This window comes from Nicotiana tomentosiformis, chromosome 7 (genome assembly GCF_000390325.3).
Source record: "Nicotiana tomentosiformis chromosome 7, ASM39032v3, whole genome shotgun sequence".
Classification (NCBI taxonomy): domain Eukaryota; kingdom Viridiplantae; phylum Streptophyta; class Magnoliopsida; order Solanales; family Solanaceae; genus Nicotiana; species Nicotiana tomentosiformis.
This window is the reverse complement of record NC_090818.1, coordinates 34,338,176-34,364,795: the sequence shown is the minus strand read 5'-3', so window position 1 is coordinate 34,364,795 and position 26,620 is coordinate 34,338,176. Positions and strand designations below refer to the sequence as shown.

At 37.2% G+C, this 26,620-nt stretch overlaps 2 protein-coding genes and 1 long non-coding RNA gene across 5 annotated transcripts in view; 1 reads left to right on the top strand and 2 right to left on the bottom strand.

Moving 5' to 3' along the window:
• The window catches only part of LOC104097776 (uncharacterized), a 121,538-nt gene that overhangs the window by 80,130 nt on the left and 14,788 nt on the right, over positions 1 to 26,620 (top strand). The window lies entirely within an intron of this gene.
• Positions 2,238 to 3,438, bottom strand: LOC138895131 (uncharacterized). Its single transcript, XR_011409333.1, has 2 exons — positions 2,613 to 3,438; positions 2,238 to 2,272 (listed from the first exon to the last, which is right to left on the bottom strand). It is a non-coding gene; the product is annotated as an uncharacterized lncRNA (long non-coding RNA).
• LOC104100691 (replication protein A 70 kDa DNA-binding subunit B-like) lies at positions 5,696 to 15,217 on the bottom strand. 3 transcript variants are annotated; one of them, XM_070181434.1, is made up of 12 exons: positions 14,827 to 15,217; positions 14,182 to 14,732; positions 9,778 to 9,875; positions 8,087 to 8,208; positions 7,728 to 8,001; positions 7,549 to 7,636; positions 7,247 to 7,368; positions 6,931 to 7,148; positions 6,689 to 6,846; positions 6,325 to 6,619; positions 6,189 to 6,241; positions 5,696 to 6,088 (listed from the first exon to the last, which is right to left on the bottom strand). In XM_070181434.1, the coding sequence occupies exons 2-12, from the start codon at positions 14,265 to 14,267 to the stop codon at positions 6,046 to 6,048; spliced, it is 1,557 nt and encodes a 518-aa protein (XP_070037535.1). In that variant the 5' UTR covers positions 14,268 to 14,732; positions 14,827 to 15,217; the 3' UTR covers positions 5,696 to 6,045. The 3 variants fall into 3 exon arrangements, with proteins under 3 accessions (XP_070037535.1, XP_070037537.1, XP_070037536.1); XM_070181436.1 differs by lacking the exons at positions 14,182 to 14,732; positions 14,827 to 15,217 and adding an exon at positions 10,650 to 13,821; XM_070181435.1 differs by lacking the exons at positions 14,182 to 14,732; positions 14,827 to 15,217 and adding an exon at positions 10,314 to 10,643.

Below are 26,620 nucleotides of genomic sequence, written 5' to 3'. Positions count from 1 at the left end.
AGTAGTTATTCCTTGGTTCTTTTGCTTTCACTTGCCATCTATGTATTTTTTTTAAAGTTATCAAATATAAGTCTAATAGAACTTCTATACATGCATATAAATACATTTCATAATAGAATTTTCTAAAATCGTCTGATTCGATTTTGTGAAAATAGCATCATTAACAGTTTAAATATTTTTCTTGCTTAGTTTTTCAAGATCCTTTACTATCCCACATATGCACGCTGCATTATATTGTTACAAAAGTCGGATGAACACATTGATGTGAATGCCATGTATATTAAAATTATGTACGACTAAGTTGTTGGATTATGACGAACTTGTTAAAACATTTAGCCTTTAGGATATATAAACTAAGAAATTATAGTTTTCATAACAATGAGAATTACTAACATTAAAAAGACTTGTTACTAACTCTTCTTTCATGCATATTTATGATATTAGTAATGTGTGCATTATGTACTGAATGAGTTTACTTACATGCAATTATTTTTCCAAAAGGCTGCTTCTTTTTTAGATCTTGCATTAGCTGGAACAATTTTATTTGAAAAACTCTGCATATGATATCAACCCGGCTGTCATCGCTCTCTTGTCCAATTGCCATGTAACCATCCACGATGTACTGCTGCAATAGTCTACCAGCTTGTAGAAGAGTGTGCGCTTCGTTAAGTCTTTGTTGTATCCTGAAGCAGTAGAACTGTCTCATTGTCAACTGTTCTCTCGCGAAAGTTTTGTTGATTACATCTGTCAAAAGAATTCCAAGCCTATATCCATCTTCACCATATGGGTGTATTAATGGGTAAGTCATAGACATGAAACTTGGGTGTAAATCTGTGATTCTTTGAAGTCCGTTTTTCCGATGTTCTACTATAACATCTCGCTGGAAATTTTCATCAGTAAGATCACCAATTATTAATCCCGTAACTTCAGAAGTTGTGGGTATAATGTATTGTCGGCCATCTCTTGTCCTATCAGATAGGAGCCGTAGACGAAAAACAGATTCAGGATGTTGTTTATATCTATCCCTTGCCATTCGAAATGTTTTTGCCAAAATATTATGCTCGTCCGGCATTTCAGATAAGCCCTGAACAATTTTAGGATCAACTTCTTTACGGAGCAGACTATTCATTCTGTTATGTATCTCATTTTCAGTATCATATATATAGAGCTGGGCAAACTGTGGTTTTTTCCCACTTTCCGGCAACAGAGAGCCAATGTGATGATAATTTTGACCACTCATCCTGAAAACATATGGGCCCTTTGAACGATTGATGCTTCTGTCAACTCGGCCTCCCATAGATGTAAATGCGAACATAGAGTTATAAACTCTGATATTTTTTCGAAAACTGATACCAAGTTGTCCAGAATCTGTGCTTAAAAGATATTTGAGATAGGGCGGGGGTTGGCTCATTAACGGTAGTCTTACACGGCCTTCCATACAACAAAATGAGAATTTTGGCCGTGTTGTCTGTTTAGTTTTTTTTGTCCGTTCTTCATACCATAAAATGGCACCACAATATTAGCAGGTGTTTGTAGGAGGTCCAAAATTTCAACTTGTTGTATTATGACCTGCCAAATAGAAATTTCAATATCAATATGAATTGTCTTTCAAGTCTAATGTTATTGATATGTCTTGCAGATATATTAGGAGTTTGCGAGCTGTCTTTGAAGTCATTTAAGATTTGTATGTCAGTAGAAAGTGCAGAGAACCTCTAATGTTAAAGACCTCCATGTTATTGAGTATTGGATTGAAACAGGTCCGAAATGAGTGAAATGGATAATGAGGATTTATATAGCCACACCAGCAAGTCTTTTCGTGTACCAAGGACAATTTATATTGCAAAGAACACTGGACATTCAAACTGAAGCCCGTTGATTGCATTTTCTGCTAAGTTGAGCAACATGCAACATTTGTTCCAATTTGGTACTTTTGAAGTAGGATTTAGTTTATTTAAGCAGAAATTGTATAGAATTGTTTTCCCCTTTGTGTTTCCATATCAGGAGACTTACTGTTTTCTATAGTATTTTAGTATGATATCTTTGAACATGTTATGCACAGATAATAATGTGCCTTTTACCCTTTAACTCCTGCTTTTGTTATGTTTGAAAATTTCGTAACAAACAAAAAATATGTACCTGTATTGTACCCAATAATGTGTACCTGTATGTTGAAGATTGTTTTGTATAGTTCTACTGCTTTGAGAACACATATAAACCGATACTTCATTTGCTTCGTCTTTTGGTGTATGATGTCGCAGGATACATAGGTCTCCTGCAATGTATTTACAACTATTCTTTAGTATATAAAGTAAGATGCGAACTGCAAGAGATGTCGCTTCGCGAAAGCAAATATGCGTAGAATATTTAGATGTACAACAATACCACAATTTGGGATTCATGGTGAAAGGATCCAGATGGGATTAGATTATGTACAAACCAAAGAAGAGACATAATTTGTTCAATGGTGCTACTGGAATTGAAGCATCATAAGGTCCTGCTAATCTTATGAACACCACTATTCTAGTTTTCTATATTCACACATCAATTTAAGAGTATAAATAACCACTTAGGCATTATCGTTAAGAGAGATATCTTGATGAGTAACAACATACCATTTTGTTGAGTGAACATGTGTCTCCTTATGCAGTGTCGTAACTTCATCAATTTTGTGAATCGTTTCACAAATCGTAGTAGCAGGAGTATTTTCTTTTGTGGCTGATTGGCATATTTCTTTTGAATTAATACGACCTTCCGCTTCAATCTGGCATAATGATATCTGCGTTTTTTAATATCAACCAATTCATCATTCTTCTGGTTACATCGAACTGTTGTTGCATATCTCTTCAGTTTTATTTTAAGCATCCTCTCTTGTCGAGCTAAAACTGGTAGAAGCTGCCGCAGTAGTGTAATTTCCGGCTGAACATTCGTTGAAACATTAATTTTTTTAACAATAGCAGATACCAATTCCATTAAACCTGTTATAAAGTATTGAAAAAATTGAATATATTAAAATTTGAAATGTTTGGTGAAGTCAGATATTAAAAACAAATAGGTCACAAAGATGGTTATGGGATGTGCAAATCAAATTATTCAGTGCAAAAAAAACACAATGGAATATTGACAATAAGGACTATGTAGCATGTAATCTTGAACAATTTGTAATTGCTATTATTAACAGGTAAAATATGATATTTCCGGAAAATTAATTGCATTTGTGGCGTTGATATATTCAATGCAAACAGATTCTCAAGAGTATGCCAAGGCAAAATGATAAATAAGGATTATACCCAGTTTATACTTGAGCAAATCCAAACAATTCTTTCTTTGTAAATAGTCAAAGTAATAAAATCTAAGAAGAGACGAAGAAATGACTGGCTGCTTAACAAAAGAAAGAAAGAAACACCTTGCATAAAATTAAAAATTGTAATCACATAAATGTATTTCAAATAGAACAAAAATAAAAATTTCGATGAAGAAATGACTGACTGCCTAACAAAAGAAAGGAAGAAACACCTTGCGTAAAGATAAAAATTTTGATCACATAAATGTATTTCAAATAAAACAAAAATGAAAATTTCGGAAGCCAACGTAAAGTAAAACACACTAAGCATATGATGTTAACAAAAGTGAAGTGTTCTTCTTTATGTTTTCTGAAATACTAATTCAACTTTTCCTTCTTTGCTGCTGTCCTTTTTCAATTTTTAGCAGGAAAAAATGAATTGATGTTTGAATGGTTAGCGAATTAGGAAGAGATGGCTATCATGAGTTTGAACCAAAGTAGAAGGAGGATATCGAGTTTGTCTCGCAAAATAATTGAGGGAAAAGGAAATGTGAAGAATATAATAGGAGACAACCATTGGGGAATCGGTGGAAAGATAAAAGTAAGTGTGAAGTGTATAAAATAGGAGATAGCCGTTATTGATTTTCTGCAAGAAAGTAACTGCCAGGGAGAAGTTGTGTGATGTTTCTCTGAATCACCATCTACTGTTGTATATAATATTTGGGTGTTTCATAAATATTTAATTAATATTAAATTTAATACTGTATTTATTTGGAAAATAAAGGTTAGGTATTATCCAGCGAATACAAGTAAGAAGCAACCTTCGTGGGTTAGCGAAAAGGAGATGGTGTTAGAACTTCTGTTTGATAAGAGTGTGTTAAAACTTATGAAAATATGTGAATGAATGGCAGAGAACAATGGCAAATGGAAATGTAAACCAAAATATTTGAAATAAAACTCTTACTCACATGGTTTAGTTTCCAGCTTTTAAGCAAGTTAACATGATGTAATAAACCCAAGTTCATCAAAGTGATGCCCAAGTTTTTAAAAAAGAGATCACCAGACGGAAATCTTAACAGGGTAGACAGTAACTTAAGTTTCATATTGATCAAAAGATGTCTGCATCCTGCTAAAGAAAGAGATTTCAACATGTGTTGTTCTGTTTTTTCCATTTCTCTTTTGTCCTTTCTCAATTGGTGAAACAGTGGAAAGACGGTAAAGATAGGAATGGCAAAAGATATTTAGAAAATTTAAATCTTGAAAGTAAGGATTGTATATAACAACAGAAACTTGCCTGAAAAAAATACGCTCTTGTTTCTTATGTCACTATTTATCTTTCTGCAATTAACAAAACGCTAAAAAAAATAAAATCTGCAATCAGTTTATTGTAAAAGTATGGAGCCGACATTTCGATAAACATTTCAATCAAATGAGTAGTGAAGTAAGAGTATACGGAAATGCTAGCATTGGCCAAATATGACCAAATTTATTTAGAAACCACTTTGCGCTTGGAAATACAAGAATTCATGAAAATAAAAAATAACAGCAAAAGTAGTGACATGATAGATGCAAGAAAATAAATTAGCGTTGTTGGTGAAACTACTACCTATATGAGTAAATGAAACTCAAAATGTTTGACGTAATTTTGTATTTATGTAACTTTCACTTAAAATGTTCCAACCAAAGCGGGAACATTTTTCTTCAAAGTATGCCAAACTGTGATACTGTCTACACATCATACTCTTCAGATTTTCTGCAGAGAATCATATGCTTAGGAGAAAAAATGCCTTTCTCACCACGTTTAGACAAATAATCAGCAGTCACGAACAACATCTTGTGCAGATCAACTGTACCTTTTGGTGCAATCCCAAGAAAGGCAAGAATTGCTCAATAAAGTAAAAAATCCTATATTAGAAAATACATTGTTGTAGATTTTTGCTACTGAATGCGTTCAATTTGCTTCCTTCCAGAGAATAAGGAAAATAAGTCATTTGAATTGATAAGTGTTTTTTGTATCTAAAGGTATCTATGTCATGTTGATAACATACATAAAATTGCTGAATCAATGACTGTTGTACTTAAAACTCACATATATACTCTCTTTTTTTTGCGTCGAAGACATATTTAGTTCCTTTCATTCCATAGTAATAACCATATACATATGCTAGTAAAGTTTCCAAATCATTAGAAGTACAACTTTTAATATTCCATAGTTTTTACCTTACATTCAAGTTGTACGACAACAGGAATTAGAATAGGGGAAATTTGAAAAAGATACACATGAACAACGAAAGAGAAGGTGTGTTTCTTATTTTAGTACGCTTTGTTCTTGCTTTTTTATTGCAAGTTTTTTTCTCAGTGGTTATTTCATGATGTAAGGTTAGATTCTCATGCAGTTTTGTAATAACAACAATATGGGAAAAAAAGATCATATATTAAAAGTTAAATTCGAACAATGACATAACATGGAGACAATACTATTCTGAAACACGTTTACATCAATAAGTTAAGCAAAAAACAACTGCAACAATAGATCAATTTCTACATTAATACTGAAAAGCACAAAAGGATACAATAATTTTGCCTACTCTTAAACAACATCAAAAGTTCTAAAACCAACAAATAAACACTCTACTTTTTGCTTTTTTTGGTTGTTTGCTCGATAACTTCATCGTCATTTATGATTAGGTTTCTTCTCTTTCTAATCTTTCTTAATGAAGTTCTTCTCCCCCTACAGTTAACACCGTCATTGACATGTGGATCTTCTAGAGAGTCTTCAAAGTCCTCCAAAGAGACATTAGTAGATTCCTGAATAGTTTTCAGAAGAAATATAATTTACATATCTATTAAATATGCTAATTTCTTTTGTAGTTGAAAGTTTGCTAAATAAAACAGTAAAGAAATTTACCTTTCCTTCGACAAAACGTTTGTTTCAATGTTATCCTCAACCTTCTTTTTCCCCTGCATAACAAACAAAAATAAAGCATACTTTCAATGTACATATACATCTGGATTACCATTTAAAATAATCTATATCACAATACCTTTTGTTCTTTCCTTGTTGTGTATTGCAATTCCAGATTCTCATCTGGAATGAACAACTTGGATACCGTATAATTTTCAAGCCCCTCTTTAAGATTGTAATTGTTTAATCGTAGCTTGAAAATAAATTCCTTGCCGCAAAGGCTTTGGATTTGTGGAGGTACATTATTGCTTTCCAATGACAGCCTATTGAACAACTTGTGGGCGGATGTATCAAGGAGCTTCTCCGCTACAGCATTAAATAGAACCAGAGTAGTCTTTCCAGTTTTGTCATTTACTTTGACGTGTATTTTGTACCTATGATTATACAATCAGTTAAAATAAACGACAGTATAATCAAATTTACATTGTTAGTTGCTTCCTTACTTCACCAAAGGAAACTTGCATTCTTTCGCACAAAAGTGACATGTATAGACACCATTTGAAGGTACAATCTTCTTCGAATACGAGTTGCATGAAATGTAGTACCAATCAAAATAATTATCTATTTCTGTAATGTTGCCCCTCACAGTAACAATGTATTTCTAGCATATAAAAAACTCTAATTAGTAGAAGCATCTTGAAGAATTGGAATTTTAATTACAAAGAAGTAGAAATAGGGAAATAACATGTATATCGGCGCTCCAGTCGGACTCCAACAACTCAGTAATGTTCATCCTGTTCATAAACATCTCTTCCTCAATGGGAATGTTATTGACATTAGAGCTCCCGATAGTTTGTACACCAAGAAATGTGGCACCAAACTTTTGAATCAAAGTTGTTATATAATCTATTTCTAGATTTACATATATTTTGCTTGCATATGTCGTGGCGAAAGTAACCTCACCTGTTAATAGCGAATGCAATTTTAAAACAAACTTTAATATAAATTCAGAATATCAATAATAAATTACATAGCAATGAACAGTAAACGGAAAAAATTACCACGGAATTGTTTAACTGCTGTAGAAGTAACTATGACAACGTATGGGCCAGAGTCGTTGTATAGAAATGGTTCGAACTTCTCTCCAAATTCTTCCCACAAAGTTATTTTTGATTTTGCAGAACTATACAGGGAAAAAGATGAAACAAAATTTAATTGAGTAACAATCCATATGATCCATCTAATATGTAATCTAAAGATATATGGATAAACAACTTGGATAACAAAATAAAAGTACACACAATAAATCTGGTTTTAGGAAGTTAACGAACTAAAGGAACTTAAAATAAGATAAGTGGCTTACTAATCAGTTATAACTTGGATGTCCCTTTTTTTCCACTTGCTTCCAACACTCTCCATGTCACCGATGGCAGCTAAACAACCAACCACATCTACAATATCAAATTGAAAGAAGTAGTCATTTCATAATTACATTGCTATTGCGGAAAATATAGCAGCAAACATTAATCGTAATCAGTATACCTGATAGCACGGTGTTATTGTTCAGCCTTGAGTCGATCATGTCGGGTTTTATAAACTGGAATCCATTTATAGGAATACTAACAATACCTTCTCGTAGTTCCTGGAGTGCAGTTGTCAGGAAGAAAGAAATTTTAAAAGTACTTGTCACTGGTCTATATACACCAGAAGCCTCACTAACTTTGAAGTTCTTAATAACATAGACTGATCCTTCACTGAGCAAATTCTTGTACTTATTTACTAAATTCTTGTTGATTGTAGCATGTATCAAAGTTTCCTGGTGGAGGAAAAACAGTTAGTGTTTTCAAAATTAATAATTACAAATGCATATTAATTAAAAAAGAGTAAGACACATGTACTACCTCTTCATCTATAAGGATCATGTCTGTACTCATTAGTTCTCTGTTTCTCTTGAAATTAATAGAATTCCATTTCCGGCAAACTCTAACCCTCACGGTCCAATCGTCTCTAGTACTATTCAATTCTGTAAGAAGAGAATACGCCATATTGTATATAACAGTTTTAGGATGAGTTTAAGAAGGATAGCAGAAATTGTTTAAGGACAATGGTGTGCGTGGCTTTTATATAAAGGATTCGGTTAACAAATTTAAACGATGGCAACGGTTAATTGGAAAGTTACAACCCTTTAGAAAAGCCACTATAACGGAGGCAGGTTTTGCACATGAGGATGAAGAGGGCATCGTTATGTCGTTTAACTTTCCGTATATGAATATATGAAGGAACCGTTTCATAGCGACAACCAAACGGATATAGTTGGGCTTTTTAAGACAAACGGATATTTGGGGCTCATTAGGCAATCTGGTTGGGCTTTTATTTATTAATTATTACAGATAGAGATAAGAGATTAGATACAAGAGATTAGAGATGTTGTGGGGTGTTAAATATAGTGAATTATAAGAATGAATGGTAAGATTTAAAAAAAATTGGAGATAAAAGATATATTCAATTGATGGTCATAGAGAGCTGTCATATCACATTGGCAATCCACTTTCCCATGTAATCTTTGAAGCTTCCGATGTAATATTTTTAATTGTAAATGAATCCTCGTTCCTTCACACCATTGTAAAAGTAAATATAAAAGTTTACAAAATCGTCATCTCACTGCAAAGAATTAAGTATATCATCCAACTATTCCCAATGAAAATATGGTATCAGTATTCCAACTCTTTTATAGTTGATTATAATTTGTATTTTTTATAGAAATAAATAGCAATAAACCACCGAAGGTAAGAAAGATAGGTTGTCCGTTGACAACTACATAATACCGAAAAGTTAGCCATCTACAGTTTTCTGGGAATCATGATAGAGATGGCACACGGGGAAGGTCGGTAGAAGTGAAAATCTTCATATGCTGGGGGTGGAGAGTTAAAATTGTACCTTTAATTGTCAACTTCTTTTGCACTTCAATTTTTTCCCTTTATGTCAATCTTTCAGCATATGCGGAAAATGAGATCAAACAATCAATGGGTGTTGCATCAGAAATTTGTTGGTTAACGTTAATTTCTAGCGCTTAAAAATGATATAATAAATATATTCTAGTCATTCTTTGCATGAATTATCTAGTAACCTCCTATAAATATGTCAGGTATCAGTTCTAACTTGTTTAACTTTAAAATATTTAATCCGCAACCTCAAATATATGGAAACAGATTCAGGTGTACTTGTAACTGTGATAAACGTAATGTTAATTGTGGAAACCTATTGAAACAAATAAAATCCTACCTCAACAATATAATTATCTGCAACAATCTAATTCAAAATACATAAATGTAATAACATATGTAATATCTTTGTATATATAAATATATCCGGAGTCATTGTTGGATTCAAAAGTCACAAAGACAATAACATATAGAAAATTTTTACATACAGAAATATATTTGAACTCATTCTTTGCATGAATGATCTGGTAAAACTCCTTTATATATGTCAGCTCTCAGTTGTACTTGTTTATTTATAAAATATTCAATCCGCATTTGTGAGATTTCCCTATAACTCAAATATGTGAAAACTTCATATTCTTTAGCAGAACCTGTAATACAGAGGCACGAACAAAGTCTAAGCATGATAAGGAAAAGACTGGAACTTCCGCGGTGGACACTGAGGCCACCAATCTGAGCACTGAGCAGCCTGCACAAACAAAGATAAGGGCACGTCAATCACGACCGTCTAGGCCAAGAGAGATTCCGCTCCAAATTAGAGAGGGATCTTCGAAGCCACCACCGGCTAAGAAGTGGAAAGTAGCTGAGGTGAAGGGAAAGGGCAAGGCGAAAAAGGTTATCGAGTCAAAATCTGAACTTGACTCATTTAATGACGAGGAGACAGTGATTTCATTGCCCGAAAGTGAAGGGATGTCGAGTTCTCCGGTTGCTAAGGTCATGTAGGAAAAGAAGTTTGTGAGTGAAAATGCGTGGAACAAATGGAAGCTTATAAAGACTAAGCAAAATCAATCCAATAAGCACAGAAAAAACCATAAGTTTAATGCATATGTCGATCTTCAAGCACAACACATTTGAATAGAGCAGGAAAAAGTCTTTAAAATATTGCCAAGGAAAAGCATATATTCACCTGATCATTTCAATTTACAACAATACCACAATTTGGGATTCATGGTTAAAGGATCCGGATGGGATTACAGTTGGTACAAACAAAAGATGAGAAAAAATTAGTTCGCAAGTGCTACTGGAATTGAAGAAGTATAAGGTTTTGCTAATCTTATGAACACCAGTATTATAGTTTTCTATATTCACACATCAATTTAAGAATATAAATAACCACTTTGGCATTATCCGTAAGAGAGATAGCTAATGAACACATCATAGAACAGGGTAAAAAATAATTAAAGGAAGAAAGATGGGATTTATTGTGGGGTTCACACATCAATTTAAGAGTATAAATAAATACTTCGGCATTATCCGTAAGAGAGATAGCTAACGAACATATCATAGAGCAGAGTAAAAAATAATCAAGGAAGAAAGATGGGATTTATTGTGGGGTGTAGAAAATAAGAGGAACAGTGGTCAACGTTTGGTTTAAATTAAGATGAAGAAGAAGAGGTGTGGCCTTTGAAGGAGTAAAGGGAGGGTGTGCCTTTTGATGGAAGACAAAGAACGCTTACATACGACAAAATGACAAGATATGAGAAAATTGGTAAAATAGATTTCCTGATAGGTCTAATATTGCTAGAACTAAAAGTATTTTTCGGATCATTAGGCTTCAACTGTTGTGTTAAATGCATATGTCGATCTTAAAGCTGAACACAAAAGAGTAGAGCATGAAAAAATCAAGTTTTTTTTATTGCACAACTATCATTAGTTGTGTGAGACCTCTTTTTATCTCACATATATCTTGCACATTTGGATCCACAAAATTCTGGGACTACAAAGTTGTGAGACAAAAAAGAGGCTTGCACAAAATTAAAATTTTCATTGGCAATGGAAGAAAGGTCTCTTTCTGGTAGGACAATTGGCTGGGCCATTCACCTCTCAGGGAATAAGTTTCCAGTACTCTTTATTACTTGCAAAGGATATTTATCTCACAGTTGCATGCAACAGGAAAGGTAATTCTTGGAGTATCATATTCAAAAGGAATTTAAATGACTGGGAACTGGATAGAATTTTAGAGTTTTATATCATCCTCTCCTCACTCCAAGGTTACAGTAATAGAGAAGATTAAATGATATGGAAAAGGAAGGGAAATGTCATCTACACAGTAAGATGATACTACTCTATATCCTAAAGATGCTAACTAACCTACTCATGGACATGGAAACAAATCTGGAACTCTAAGGCACCTGTTAAATTGAGGTGTTTTATGTGGTTAGTAATTAAAAAAGCTTATCATCATTATCCGTAAGAGAGATAGCTAACAAACACATCATAGAGCAGGGTAAAAATAATTAAAGGAAGAAAGATGGAATTTATTATGGGGTTCACACATCAATTTAAGAGTATAAATAAATACTTCGGTATTATCCGTAACAGAGATAGCTAACGAACACATCATAGAGCAGAGTAAAAAATAATCAAGGAAGAAAGATGGGATTTATTGTGGGGTGTAGGAAATAAAAGGAACAATAGTCAACGTTTGGTTTAAATTAAGATGTAGAAGAAGAGGCGTGGCCTTTGAAGGAGTAAAGAGAGGGCGTGCCTTTTGATGGAAGACAAAGAACGCTTACATACGACAAAATGGCAAGAGATGAGAAAATCGGTAAAATAGATTTCCTGATAGGTCTAATATTGCTGGAACTAAAAGTATTTTTCGGATCATTACGCTTCAACTGTTGTGTTAAATGCATATGTTGATCTTAAAGCTGTACACAAAAGAGTAGAGCATGAAAAAATCAAGTTTTTAACAGCATAATTGAGGGAAAATCACATATTGTGAACCAGGTTTTGCATATGTCAAAAGAAAAGGAAACCAATAGAAAGGAAAAGATTTAATTCTACAGAAAGAAGGTAGGAAATCAATAATTGCTGGTTTAATGGAAGAATATCAGTTTCTATGTTTAATGCATATATTGCTTAAAGTAGAACATAAAAGTGTAAAGTAGAAATTCTAACAGAGAAGGAAGTTGAATGACTATCCAATAGTAATTTATACGGTTACGGTGAATATCTAATATAGTCTAAACATCATATTATCAATTTTTTTCAAATTTTATAGATTGTGTTTTCGAATGCGTGAGTTTTGAAGGAAGAAAAGTAACAGGAAGTTGAACTACTATGCAATACCAAAATCCAAGCCTATAATAAGAATCGAATAGTCTAAACTCCATAACACTAACAAATTGTATAGATAGCATTTTCGAATGCGTGAGTTTTGAAGGAAGAGAAGTAACAGGAAGTTAAACTACTATGCAATACCAAAATCCAAGCCTATAATAAGAATCTAATAGAGTCTAAACTCCATAATACTAAATTATATATAAACAACATTTGTAGATATAGATTTTGTCTATGGATATCAGCATTCTTCCGTTTGATGAGCGAAAAATAATTGCAGGTTCCATACAATTTTATGTATGAATTTCAGCAGACTCTAAAAATATATGTTAGCTGAAGGCATAAATGAAATGACATGAATATGGAGGATTCATATAACCGACTCCAACTATAACCATGGATTTGGGGGAGAGGGGGATGGCTATTTTTTCCCGACTGCATTCGTTTCCAATGTTCATTGGGTTTTTTTCTTGAAAAGAGTCGGGTTGAAGATGGAAGCAGTGTGGCTGTAAAGGTTCTATCAATTGAATTAGAAACAATGTGAGGTGAAAGGGAATTTATAGCTGCATTGTCTGATATTAGACATGAAAATCTTGTCACCCTCATAGGATATTGACCAACAGACTCTTAGTCTATGATTACAGGGAAAACAATAGTCTAACACAATCTTTGATAGGTTATATTTTTTTAAAACAGTTTCAGTTTTATATACTGTCAGCGTAAAAGATTCGGTAGTGTGAAATTTGTTACGCTAATAGTATACATAACTTAAAACACATTCTTTAATATATCTCTCATATTTAATTTTTGGAAGATTCCTATCACAATGAGATGGCCTAAATTGATTGTTTTGACAAGCACGGGAAGAGCAATACAGAAGTAAATTTACATGGGCAGTTAGGAGAGAAATTCAAAAGGAATAGCAAAGGGACTTTCATATCTACATGAAGAAGTGAATCCCCACATTGTATGCAGAGATACTAATGCCAACGATATACTTGTTGATCAGAATTTTACACCCAAAATTGCGGATTTTGGTTTGTCTAGGCTATTTCTAGCAATAAAACTCTGAACCTATAAATATCTGATTTCCGAGTTAAATGTCCACCATTGGCGTATTATGGAGAAAGATATCCTATTTAGTCATAAGGTAATTAAGTCAAGTAATTAACAACATGATGAGCAATAAACACTCAAATGTAGATCCAAAATGAGCAAAATGTGGTTTGAACTTACAATGTTCCAGTAACTCGGGTAGTTACGTGGGAAGCTTTAAAAGTATAAAGTAGAAATTACTAACAGAGGAGGAAGTTGAACAACTATCCAATAGTAATTTATACGGTGACGGTGAATATCTAATATAATCTACACATCATATCACCAAACTTTTTTATAGATATTGTTTTCGAATGAATGAGTTTTGAAGGAAGAGAAGTAACAGGAAGTTGAACTAATATGCAATACCAAAATCCAAGGCTATAATAAGAATCTAATAGAGTCTAAAATCCATAACACTAAATTATATATAAACAACATTTGTAGATATAGATTTTGTCCATAGATATAAGAATTCTTCTGGTTGATGAGCAAAAAATAATTGCAGGTTCCATACTATTTTATGCATAAATTTAAGCAGACCCTAAATATATATGTGTCCTAAAGGCACATGAATGCATTAAAAATAAAAGTTAGGGATTTTGAAAAGGAAAAACCTGGATTGATGAGTCAATACAGTCCCGATGAAGCTGACATATATTACCAAGTGGAAAAGCAACATTATCATATGCCTCTGAATCATGTGATGAGATTTAGTAGTAAGAACAAAAATGATATATTATAATTTTTCGTCCAGTTCAGAATGATGAGAAGGATTCCAATATGACATTCAGTGGTATCATACGACGAACAAAAGGTATTAAAACAGAACAATTGAATAAAGATCTTCTGAGCAACCACTAAGATAGCAAAAGTTGTGTTTAAGTGTTGAGTGTTCATTATTGCTTGCATCCAAAAAGGAAGGTAGAAATACATCAGAACATTTAGGAGTAAAAGATGGGATTTGATGTGGCGTGAATGAAATAGGAGGAAGAGTAAACAACGATTGGTTATATTCTTTACATCCTTAATTTTTGATTAGGGGAGAAATTATAGTATCAAAGAATAGTGACGTTATAATTTCTTAGGGAAAACATAAATGCGAAGAAGGTTCGGACTGTTCCTCAATCTTATTTGTGTGTGTTTTCACATCCTTGTTTGCCCAGACCTATACAATTAGATTAGGTTCCATAGAAGTTAGTAAGAGGCAAATATGTAAGAATAATGCATAAATGATAAATAACTGTAAAAGGATTACAGACCGGGAATTATGGAGCGAATATCACTTTTCTCTGAAACAGTTTGGGGGGCGGTGTTCTTCAGATGTCTTCATTGGCGTCGAAGGAAATAAACTTTTTTGTCGGAATAGATAGAACACTTGCAAATCAGAAATAAGGCAAAGAAGGGAGATGTAGTTGAGTTGATAGAAATTAATTCACTAATTAAGAGGGCTGGGGGAATTTGAATAGGGGAAAGGGAATTGTAAATTTAAAGAAGGGTTTGTTAGGTCTGGGTAAATTGGAGCAGGGGAAACGGAATTGAAAATTTAAAGAGGGTTTGTTTGGTAGGAAGAAGCGGCGCGGGAAGAAGGGAAAGTGGAAGCGCAGTTGAAAGTTTAGATGAGGTTTGTTTGATGCGAAGAAGCGGTGCCCGAAGAATATGCGAAGCGTTTTTATTTTATTTTTTGTAATTTCAGTTTGAAATTGCCGGAAAAAACATGGAGCCTGGAAAATTCAATTGCTGTTTATTGAGAGTGCCACATCACCGAGCTTAGGGCCTTCTAATATATATATATATATATATATAGACTAGTGAACTTACTCGCGTACGTAAAATAATAAATAACAAATTATAAATTTACTTTAAAGAGAAAAAAATACAGAAAAAACTTTTTATTGTTGATAAGTAACATAAATGTGTAGACATTAATACCTAATCAACACTAGACATGAATACCAAGATCATGAAATTAACACGAATCATTTGTTGCAATGTACGAATAGCCAAACAAAGGTACAATAATACAATTATGTTCTAGATCTCTTTTCCTTAAGACATAGTATATTTCTGGGTAACTCTTATGAATATTGAAAATTTCTTTTATTTTGTTGAATATTGTATCACTGCAATACTACTATGATAAATTTTGCAAAAACAGAAATGACACAAAATATGAAAATTGAATGATTGAATTTTATAAAATATATATAAAAGGATGGACGATGTAGCAGAGAGCCAGAGACAGCTGAGTGCAATATAATCTCATTGTCTAGCGCCGTTAGACCTTAACTCCTAAGTGGCATAGTTGTATAGATTATAAAGGAAATAAAGATAGTGGTCTAGATATAGACCGTAATTTTCAGAACATCTCTTTTAACTCCCTCCGCAGTATTGGGCAGAGATGCATTGTCCTTGCAGGTCCTGCAATTTGCTCCAACAGGAAACACAATTACGTAGATGCAAGTAAACATGTCATGAAACAATCAAAAAAATTCAACGATGAAAATATTTAACCAGTCAATTTTGAGCGAGGCAAAATAGGTTGCTTTTTTGTTATGCTACTAATACTTGCTCTGCTATTCTGCCTAAGCCTGGCTGAGGAAGAGTTACGGGGCATAAAACAAAAAAATACGCTCATCGGGCATACTATGTGTAATGATTCCCCCATTCACGATAAATAATAAATATGTATACGGTCGAAATAGATTTCGGCCTTCGTATGATTGATCGAGGTCAAAACATAATGGATCGAAGTAAGACTTCGAGATGGGTTCCGAAGATGGTATAAACAAGCTTCGAGCCCTGAGGTACCGATCAATGTCGAGCTCGATATTATTATCAAGCTAGAATCCAAGTCGAACTATGATGCAAAGTAAAGTTATCGAGCTTATGATTCAGAGACCGACCAACATTGACCCCGAATCAATTCAAGGATCCAAGTGAGAATCGGGCTCAAGTCAAGAGCTCATAGACAAGAGCCGTTGCAATCCCACTAGAGGAGAGAATCTTGACAGGAATTATTGAAAAACTGATTTATCATGAGCCTCCCACTATGTATTTTTAATTATATCTAAAGTAAGGTCCCTCTACTATAAAGGGCATGGTTATTATTTCTGTAAGGACCAAGTTTTTACTTATATTGTAATTCAAGCACCATATTCTTCCATACTCAAAAATTGTTCTTTTAAGCTTCATTAATTGATCCATTGTGCTGAGTCCTAAAAATTATTTTCTACCTTGTTTATATCGCATTCTTTACAATCCATATTCGATATTTCTATTTGTCCCTATGATTTGTATTAAGTTATATCATATATCCTTAGAATTACGTACAAATACAACTCTATCCGTTTTTCGGGTAAACAACAACGACTAAAAGGATAACGAGATTTCGGATTAGCAACGACTAACTACCAATCAAATGGATAACAGTGGTTATTTGATACAAATCTGCAAAAACACACCGTTGTGTTTTGCGCTTGTTTCCGAAAATATTTTGGATTTCGGATTAGCAACGACTAACTACCAATCAATGGCCTCACCAATCGACAACGAAGCCGGTCTTCAAGATGAGAAGAATAACTTGACACCTAGTACCGAAAGACCGCTTGTCAATGCCGTCGGAGCTAGAATCGAAGTGCCGATAGATATCAATTTGCATGTGTCCATTGAGGCGAACCTACATTCTGAACCCGAAAATAGCATTCATGGTGGCACTTGATCTGCAGCTCGAGATACCCATAACATCGAGGAAAACGGCGTCAGCTTGCGTATGATTTTTGAAATGTTGCAAGCTCAACAGGCGGCAATAGCTCAGTTGCAGAGCCAAACCCAGCTACAGAGCAGGCCGGAGCCCAATCCACCTCGAGAAATCACCCGCAGAATGAAGCCAGCCATAGTGAAGTCAAACGAGCAAGAATCGGGGACTACTCCTGAAATTGCTAAATTACTCGAGGAGCTCACAAAGCGACTCGAAGCCAACGATAAAAAAGTAGAAACATATAACTCCAGGGTCGATCAGATCCCAGGAGCTCCACTAATGATAAAAGGGTTTGATTCAAAACAATTTGTGCAAAAACCTTTTCCCTCGAGCGCAGCCCCAAAACCAATCCCCAAAAAATTCCGTATGTCCGAGATTCCCAAATATAACCAAATGACCGACCGACCTCAACGAGCACGTCACTTCTTACACATGTGCCATCAAAGGCAATGATTTAGAAGATGATGAAATCGAATCTGTGTTGTTAAAAAAATTCGGAGAGCCTCTCGAAGGGAGTAATGATTTGGTATCACAACCTACTACCAAATTCCATTGACTCGTTCGCCATGTTAGCAGATTCTTTTGTGAAAGCACATGCCGGCGCCATAAAAGTCGCAACAAGGAAATCGGACCTCTTCAAGGTAAGACAAAAGGATAACGAGATGCTAAGGGAGTTCATATCTCGTTTTCAAATGGAACGAATGGATCTGCCACTAGTCACAGATGATTGGGTTGTTCAGGCTTTCACTCAAGGTTTGAACGAACGAAATTCGACGGCTTCAAGGAGGTTGAAGCATAATCTGATCGAATACCCAGCCATTACGTGGGCCGACGTGCATAATCGGTACCAATCAAAAATTAGGGTCGAAGATGATCAGTTGGGGTCAGAACCCGCTGCTCGAAGGGATATTAATCGAGAACAAGAACCGATCAAGGATAGATACCGACCGTATAACGGATCACAGAATCGGTGAATCGAGACATAACCCCGGAAAAAATAACAAAAGAAGTGATCGAGGTCAAGGATCACGAGGGATGATGAAAAGAGGTAAGTTCGAAAGGCCTCTCGGACCTAAGGAAGCGCCTCGGTTATCGGAGTACAACTTCAGCATCGATGCATCCGCCATCATTTCGGCTATCGGACGCATCAAAGACACTAAATGGCCTCGACCCATGCAGACCGATCCTTCCCAGAGGAATCCCAATCAAATGTGCGAATATCATGGCACTTATTGCCACAGAATGGAAGATTGCGGGCAACTAATAGAGGATGTAGCCCGGTTATTCAACAAAGGTCACCTTCGAGAATTTTTGAGCGATAGGGCAAAGAACCATTTTAAAAATAGGAATTTCGGCAACCAAAGCGAACAAGAAGAACCACAATACGTTATTCACATGATCGTCGGCGGCACCGATACCCGTCAGGGACCGGTGCTTAAACGCACTAAGACATCGATTGTGAGAGAAAAGCGGTCTCGAACTCAGGAGTACACACCCATAGGAACTTTGTCCTTCAATGATGAAGATGCAGAAGGAGTCATACAACCTCATAAAGATGCACTGGTAATATCCGTACTTATGAATAAAACTAAATTTAAGCGTGTGCTAATTGATCCAGGTAGCTCGGCCAACATCATTAGATTGAAGGTCATAGAACAACTCGGTTTACAGGACCAGGTCGTACCTGTAACCCTGGTTCTAAACGGATTCAATACGGCATGTAAAACCACCAAAGGTGAGATAGTTCTACCGACAAACGTGGCTGGGACCATCCAAGAAACAAAGTTCCACGTAATCGAAGGCGACATGAGGTACAACGCCCTTTTTGGAAGGCCATGGATCCACAACATGAGAGTTGTACCTTCGACCCTACACCAGGTCCTTAAATTCCCAACATCGGGAGGAGTCAAAATAGTGTACGGAGAACAACCGGCCGCAAGAGAAATGTTCGCCGTCGAGGAAGGGAATCCAATATCCTCGCCTTCGCCAGTAAAGGGATCGGGCTCAAAAGTGGAACGAGATACCAAATAGCAATCACAGACATCGGCTTTAACCCGACCAGATAATCAGAAGATCGAAGAAGATGATGATCAGAGGATTCCTCGATCCTTCGTGATTCCCGATGATTCCGACGCTACCAAATCAACGATTGAGGAATTGGAGCAAGTCACACTAATCGAGCACTGGCCCGAACGGAAGGTATACCTGGGAACGGGGTTGACCCTCGAACTCAGGAAAAAACTTATTCAATTTCTTATCTATAACATTGATTGCTTTGCTTGGTCCCATTTAGATATAACAGGGATCTCATCGGACATAACGATGCATCAGCTAATCTTGGACCCTAGGTTTAGACCGGTGAAGAAAAAGAGAAGACCCCAGTCTGAGGTTAAACACGCATTCATAAAGGACGAAGTAACCAAACTTCTCAAGATAGGGTCCATTCGGGAGGTGAAATATCCCGAATGATTAGCCAATGTAGTTGTAGTGCCTAAAAGGGCACAAACTTAGAATGTGTGTAGATTATAAGGATTTGAACAAAGCATGCCCCAAATATTCCTTTCGCTGCCCAACATCGATCGCATGATCGATGCCACGGCCGGCCACGAGATCCTTACTTTTCTCGATGCCTATTCCGGGTATAATCAAATCCAGATGAACCCGGAAAACCAGGAAAAGACTTCATTTGTCACCAAATATGAAACATATTGTTATAATGTGATACCCTTTAGGGCTAAAAAATGCAGTAGCTACTTACCAACATCTAGTAAATAAAATGTTCGAAGAATAAATAGTTAATTCGATGGAAGTTTATATTGATGACATGCTAGTTAAGTCCCTGCGCGGAGAGGACCATTTGACCCATTTGCAGGAAACATTCGAGAATTTAAGAAAATACAACATGAAGTTCAACCCCGAGAAACGTGCTTTCGGGGTCAGTTCGGACAAGTTCCTCGGCTTCATGGTGTCAAATCGGGGGATCGAGATTAACCCCGATAAAATCAAGGCCATCGAAGACATCACCATCGTGGACAGCGTGAAATCCGTACAGAGGCTAACGGGACAGATTGCAGCTTTGGGCCGATTCATTTCGAGATCGTCAGATCAAAGTCACAAATTTTTCTCTCTACTCAAAAAGAAGAATGATTTCGCTTGGACCCCGGAATGCCAACAGGCATTAGAGGAATTAAAACGATATCTATCGAGCCCACCACTACCTCATACTCCAAAAATAGACAAAAAACTTTGCTTGTACTTGGCAGTGTCAGAGATCGTGGTAAGCGGTGTCCTAGTTCGAGAAGAGCAAGGTACGCAATTTCCCATTTATTATATAAGTCGGACCTTAGGAGAAGCAGAAACTAGATATCTGCACCTAGAAGAATTGGCACTTGCACTGATAAGCGCCTCTAGGAAGCTAAGACCATACTTTCAATGTCACCCCATATGTGTATTAACCACTTACCCGCTTCGTAATATTTTGCACAAGCCCGAACTATCAGGCCGATTGGCCAAATGGGCTCAGTGGGTACGATATCGAATATCAACCCCGTACGACCATCAAGTCTCAAATTTTAGCAGCCTTCGTGGCCGATTTCATGCCAACCCTCGTACCCGAAGTCGAAAAAGAACTCTTATTGAAATCGGGTACGTCATTGGGGGTATGGACCCTTTTTATGGACGGGGCTTCGAACGTGAAGGGGTTCGGGCTAGGCATCATTTTAAAGCCACCCACGGGTAACACTATTAGGCAATCTATCAAAACTACCAGGTTGAATAACAACGAGGCCGAGTATGAGGCCATGATTGCAGGTCTCGAGCTAGCTAAAAGATTGGGAGCAGAAGTCATTGAAGCCAAGTGTGATTCTTTGCTAGTGGTAAATCAAGTAAACAAAATCTTTGAAGTTCGAGAAGATAGAATGCAAAGGTATTTGGACAAACTATAGGTCACTTTGAGCCATTTCAAAGAATGGACTTTATAGTATGTTCCACGAGAGCAAAACAGTGAGGCTGATGCACTTGCGAATTTGGGATCATCGGTCGAGGAAGGTGAGTTAAGCTTGGGGACTGTCGTTTGACTCATGAGATCCGTGGTCGAAGGTCATGCCGAGATAAATTCTATGAGCTTAACCTGGGATTGGAGAAATAAGTATATTGAATACTTAAAGAATGGAAAGCTCCCGTCGGACCCTAAAGATTCGAGGGCCCTACGAACCAAAGCTGCTCAATTCACGTTAACTACAGACGGAATGCTATACCGAATGACATTCGATGGGCCATTGGCACTATGCTTAGGTTCGGGAGACACCGATTACATCCTACGTAAGGTGCACGAGGGTACTTGTGGGAATCACTCCGGTGCCGATTCATTAGTCCGAAAAGTAATCAGGGAAGGATATTATTGGATCGATATGGGCAAAGATGCAAAGGAGTTTGTTCGAAAATGTGATAAATGTCAAAGGTTTGCACCAATGATCCATCAACCCGGAGAGCAACTTCACTCAGTCCTATCCCCATGGCCATTCATGAAATGGGGAATGGATATCGTCGGCTCTCTGCCATCGACCCCAGGTAAAGCTAAATTCATTTTATTTATGACTGACTATTTCTCTAAATGGGTTGAAGCACAGGCTTTCGCAAAAGTAAGAGAGAAAGAGGTTATAGACTTTATCTGGGATCATATCGTATGTTGATTCGGGATACTCGCCGAAATAGTGTGTGACAATATGAAATAATTTGTTGGCAGCAAAGTGACGAAATTCCTCGAAGATCACAAAATAAAGAGGATATTATCAACATCGTATCACCACAGTGGGAACGGACAAGCCGAATCAACAAACAAAACTATCATTCAAAACCTAAAGAAGATGCCGAACTACGCTAAAGGAAAATGGAGAGAAATCCTACCCGAAGTTCTTTGGGCATATCGAACAACATCAAAATCTAGTATGGGGGCGACCCCGTTCTCCTTAGTATATGGCTCCAAAGCCTTGATTCCAGTCGAAGTTGGGGAACCCAGTGCCAGGTTTTGGTATACAACAGAAGAGTCAAATAACGAGGCTATGAACACTAACCTCGAATTATCGGATGAAAAATGAGAAGTTGCTCTCATCCAATTGGCCGCCCAAAAGTAGCGAATCGAAAGATACTATAATCAAAGAACCAAGCTTCGCCATTTTAAAATTGGGGACTTAGTACCCGAAATCCAAACGAAGGAAAACTAGGACCGAACTGGGAAGTACCGTATCAGGTTCTCGAAAACGTCGGAAAAGGATCATACAAGCTCGGTATTATAAACGACAAACAACTATCAAGCAATTGGAATGTGTCGCACCTAAAACGATACTACTGCTAAGGTACGATCCTCCCATATTCATTTACATTTCGAAACTAACCCCTGCAGGAGTCCGATCAGGAGCTAGGATGGATCCTTCAACACGAAGCCCTAGGTCTGAATGCACGCGTTGCACTCTTTTTCCCTTAGACTAGTTTTATCCCAAATGGTTTTTCGGCAAGGTTTTTAATGTGGAAACCAATGAGCGTGCTAAACTTAGAAACAATTCGACAGTATCCGATGCCTCTTTACAATCAACCTCGAATACTGGGGGGCATTAGCCCTCAAATATATCAAGTTCTGATGCAAGAAAGTTATTTCATAACATTATAGTTCCAATAGGAGAAGCTCTAAAAGTCAAATGGTCAAAACGAACCATGCTCATGTAATTGGCCTGAGCCCTGACGCAAAACATGAAAACATGTATAATGACTTGCAAAGAAAGTTCTCTTCTTTACCGATATCTTATATCCAAGAAAAGTTCCTCTATTTCGAGATTTATTATGCAAACAGGATTGAGTTCGAGCAAGCACTCACTCGATCATCACGCCTACGGGCTACATTACTTCGAGTTCGAATCATTCACTCGACTACTAAGCCTACAGGCTACTTCTATTTCGAGTTCTAGCAAGCACTCACCCGATCATTACGCCTATGGGCTACATTACTTCGAGTTCGAATCATTCACTCGACTACTAAGCCTACATGCTACTTTTATTTCGAGTTCAAGCAAGCACTCACTCGACCATTACGCCTATGGGCTACATTACTTCGAGTTCGAATCATTCACTCGACTACTAAACCTACGGGCTACTTTTATTTCTAGTTCGAGCAAGCATTCACTCGACCATTATGCCTATGGGCTACGTTACTTCGAGTTCGAATCATTCACTCGACTACTAAACTTACGAGCTATTTTTATTTCAAGTTCAAGCAAGCACTCACTCGATCATTATGCCTACGGGATATATTACTTCAAGTTCGAATCACTCACCCAACTAATAAGCCTAAGGGCTACATAACTTCAAGTTTGAGTAAGCCTATGTTCAAACAATCACTCAACTCGACTACTAAGCATATGAGCTACCTTATTTCAAGTTTGAGTAAGGGCTCACTCGGTTATAAAGGCTACTAAGTCCAAACTTAATTAAGTTGCCTAAATCCTTGTAAAAATATTCATAAGACGTGAATAAAATCTTCACAAGACAGGAAACAAAATAGAAGCAAGTCTGCAAAAAGGGATATTTTTTTATTTATACAATTTTTTTTACATGATTGATTACAACATAAAAATTAAGGACTAAGCTTCCTGGTTATCCCCAGGAGCGGTCTCTTCTCTATCGGGCTCCCCCCCGTTCTTAGACCTGCTCTTACTCCCATCATTATCATTATCATCATCGTCGTCATCGGAAACCAAGGTTTCAGCATCGGCTTCGAGTTCTTTGGCCCTTTTTATCTCTTTAGGGAGGTCGAAACCTCGATCATGGATCTCCTCGAGGTTCTCCCTCCAAGATCGGCACTTAGTAAGTTCAGTGACCCAATGTGCTCAAGTATCGGCGGTCTTGGCTGACTCTCTTGCTTGGAACTGGGCAGCTTCAGCATCTGCCCGATAGACGGCCACGAGTGCATCCGCATCGGCCTTTACGTTTTCGGCGTCAGATTCGGCCTTAGCAAGTTCAAAGGCCAACCAAACCTCGAGCTCCTCTATTCTTCTTACTTTGACCAAGATTTTCTCCTTCATTTTCTGAAGTTGGTTTTCGGCCGATGAAAATTGGGCTCGAGCAGTTTCTTTCTCTGTAGCAAAGTGGTCCATTCCTTCTTTCCACTTAAAAGACTCCACTCTTATCTCATCGACTTCTTCACGGAGTTTCCCGATCATCTCGATTTTCTGCTGCAGCTATGAGACCAAACAATTAGCCATCATTCCGGTATCAAGCCCATAGGCTTTTAAAAGTATCATTACCTGCTCGGACAGATCGGTTTGATCTTGGTGAGCCTTGGCCAACTCAACTCGGAGGTCTTTTATTTCCTCTGCCCTTTTCCCTAAGAGGAGTTTAAGGGAGTTCCTCTCCTCAGTAACTCGTTGAAGTTAAGCCTCATATCGACGTAGCTCGGCTCGGGACCGAGAACATGCTTGTCGATGAGCTGCCTCGGCCTGCAAAAAAAGAAGAAATTAAGTTAGAAAAGAAAAGAGAACATTAAAGTAATACCAACAAAATAATTTAAGGCTTACCTGATTCATAGCCCGCTGCACCCCGTGAAAAAGGTCTGATGCGCCACTTGTACCGGCAACGTCCTCGACACCGGTAAACAGGTCACAAAAATAATCCTCTCCATCATGAGGCCTATCTAGTTCGAGGGCCCCCAAAGCTTGGGCTTCCCGAATCGCCCCTGCGGAAAAACCAGTGATGGTGGGCGAGTCCTTGATTGCTACTGCCCCAAGTGAATCACTTGCAGCATTCTCTTCGGTTCGAAGAGATTCGAGGAGAGCCCCTTTAGAGATATCCTCCATCTATTGGCTTCGATGGGAAGCATCTTCGATCTCCAACAACTCGGGGACTGTGCCCGAATCCTTAACTGATATATCCTCAGTTCTAAGCGGAGCCTTATGAACCTCCATTGATCCAGTTGCCTGTGGAACATCAGTGGTCTTCTTCGTCCGGGCCGCCAGCGCAGACTAATCATTTTCTTCTTCTTTGTCTCCATCCCTTAGACGCATAACTGATTCTATGGTCAAAGGAATGGTATTCTTGCTCGGCTTACGAGCCGTCCTCTTCTTCGGTTTTGGATTTTCAGGAACGGAGGCTCTTTTCCTCTTATTATCTTTCACCGTCTTTGGGACAGAGGCCGAAGCCTCTTCCATGATGGACGAGGGTCTCAAAACCGCATCTTTGCCCACACATACATATGGAAAATTTTTATTAAAGTATATGGAAAGCGTCTCGTTCGAACTACCGAAAGGTACGAGAAAGGGGCTTACCGTGATTTTTGCCTCCCATCGGCCCTTTAACAAATTGCGCCATGAGCGCTCGGAGTATGTGGAGGTCGAAGCCAAAGCTCGTACCCAGTTCTTGAGATCGAGAATTGCTCCGGGCATCCAGGGAACCGTTGCATCACAGAAAGAGGAATATCGGTGAGAAAAGAAATGAAAGGGCAAAATGGGAGGAAGTAACAGCGGAATCACACTTACGTTTCATATTTCACTCCTAGGGAAAAGGCATCTTTTCAGTCGGAATCAGGTCCGATGTCCTTACTCGAATGAACCTGACCATTCAGCCTCGATCCATGTCCTCATCAATGCTCGAGAACAGATCCTTGGTAGCCCGACGTTGAAGTTTTATTAACCCTCCTCGAAAAAGGCAAGGATGGTACAATCGGATGATGTGGTCGAGGGTGAACGGCATACCCTCAATTTTGTTGACAAAGTACCGAATCAAAATAACGATTTGCCAAAAAGAAGGATGGACCTAACCTAGGGTTATTTGATATTGACGACAGAAGTCAATAATAACAGAATCGAGGGGACCTAACATGAAAGGGTAAGTATACATACTTAAAAACTCTTTCACGCAAGTGGTGATATCTTCGTCAGAAGAAGGGATTATTATTTCTTTACCCTCCCAATTGCAATCGTTTTTCAGCTGTTTGAGGTGCCTCTCGGTCATCGAACACATGTACATTGATACTGGCTCACATCGGACAAGAACCGACGAGCCTTTATCGACCTTAAAATAGGAGGTAAGAACACACGCCCCAGGAACGCGCTCCTTAGGCCGTGGCTCTACCGGTGTTTCATCGGTGGCAGGTTGTGAAGATGAAGCTTTCTGTTTCTGAGGAATAGTTTGTGATGTTTTTGCCATTTTCGAATTTGAAGGTCAAGAATAGAAGAAAATGACAAAGATTTGGTAATTTTGAAGAAGGGCTTTTGCAAAGAGGAATCACAGATTGGCGAACAAACTCAAGA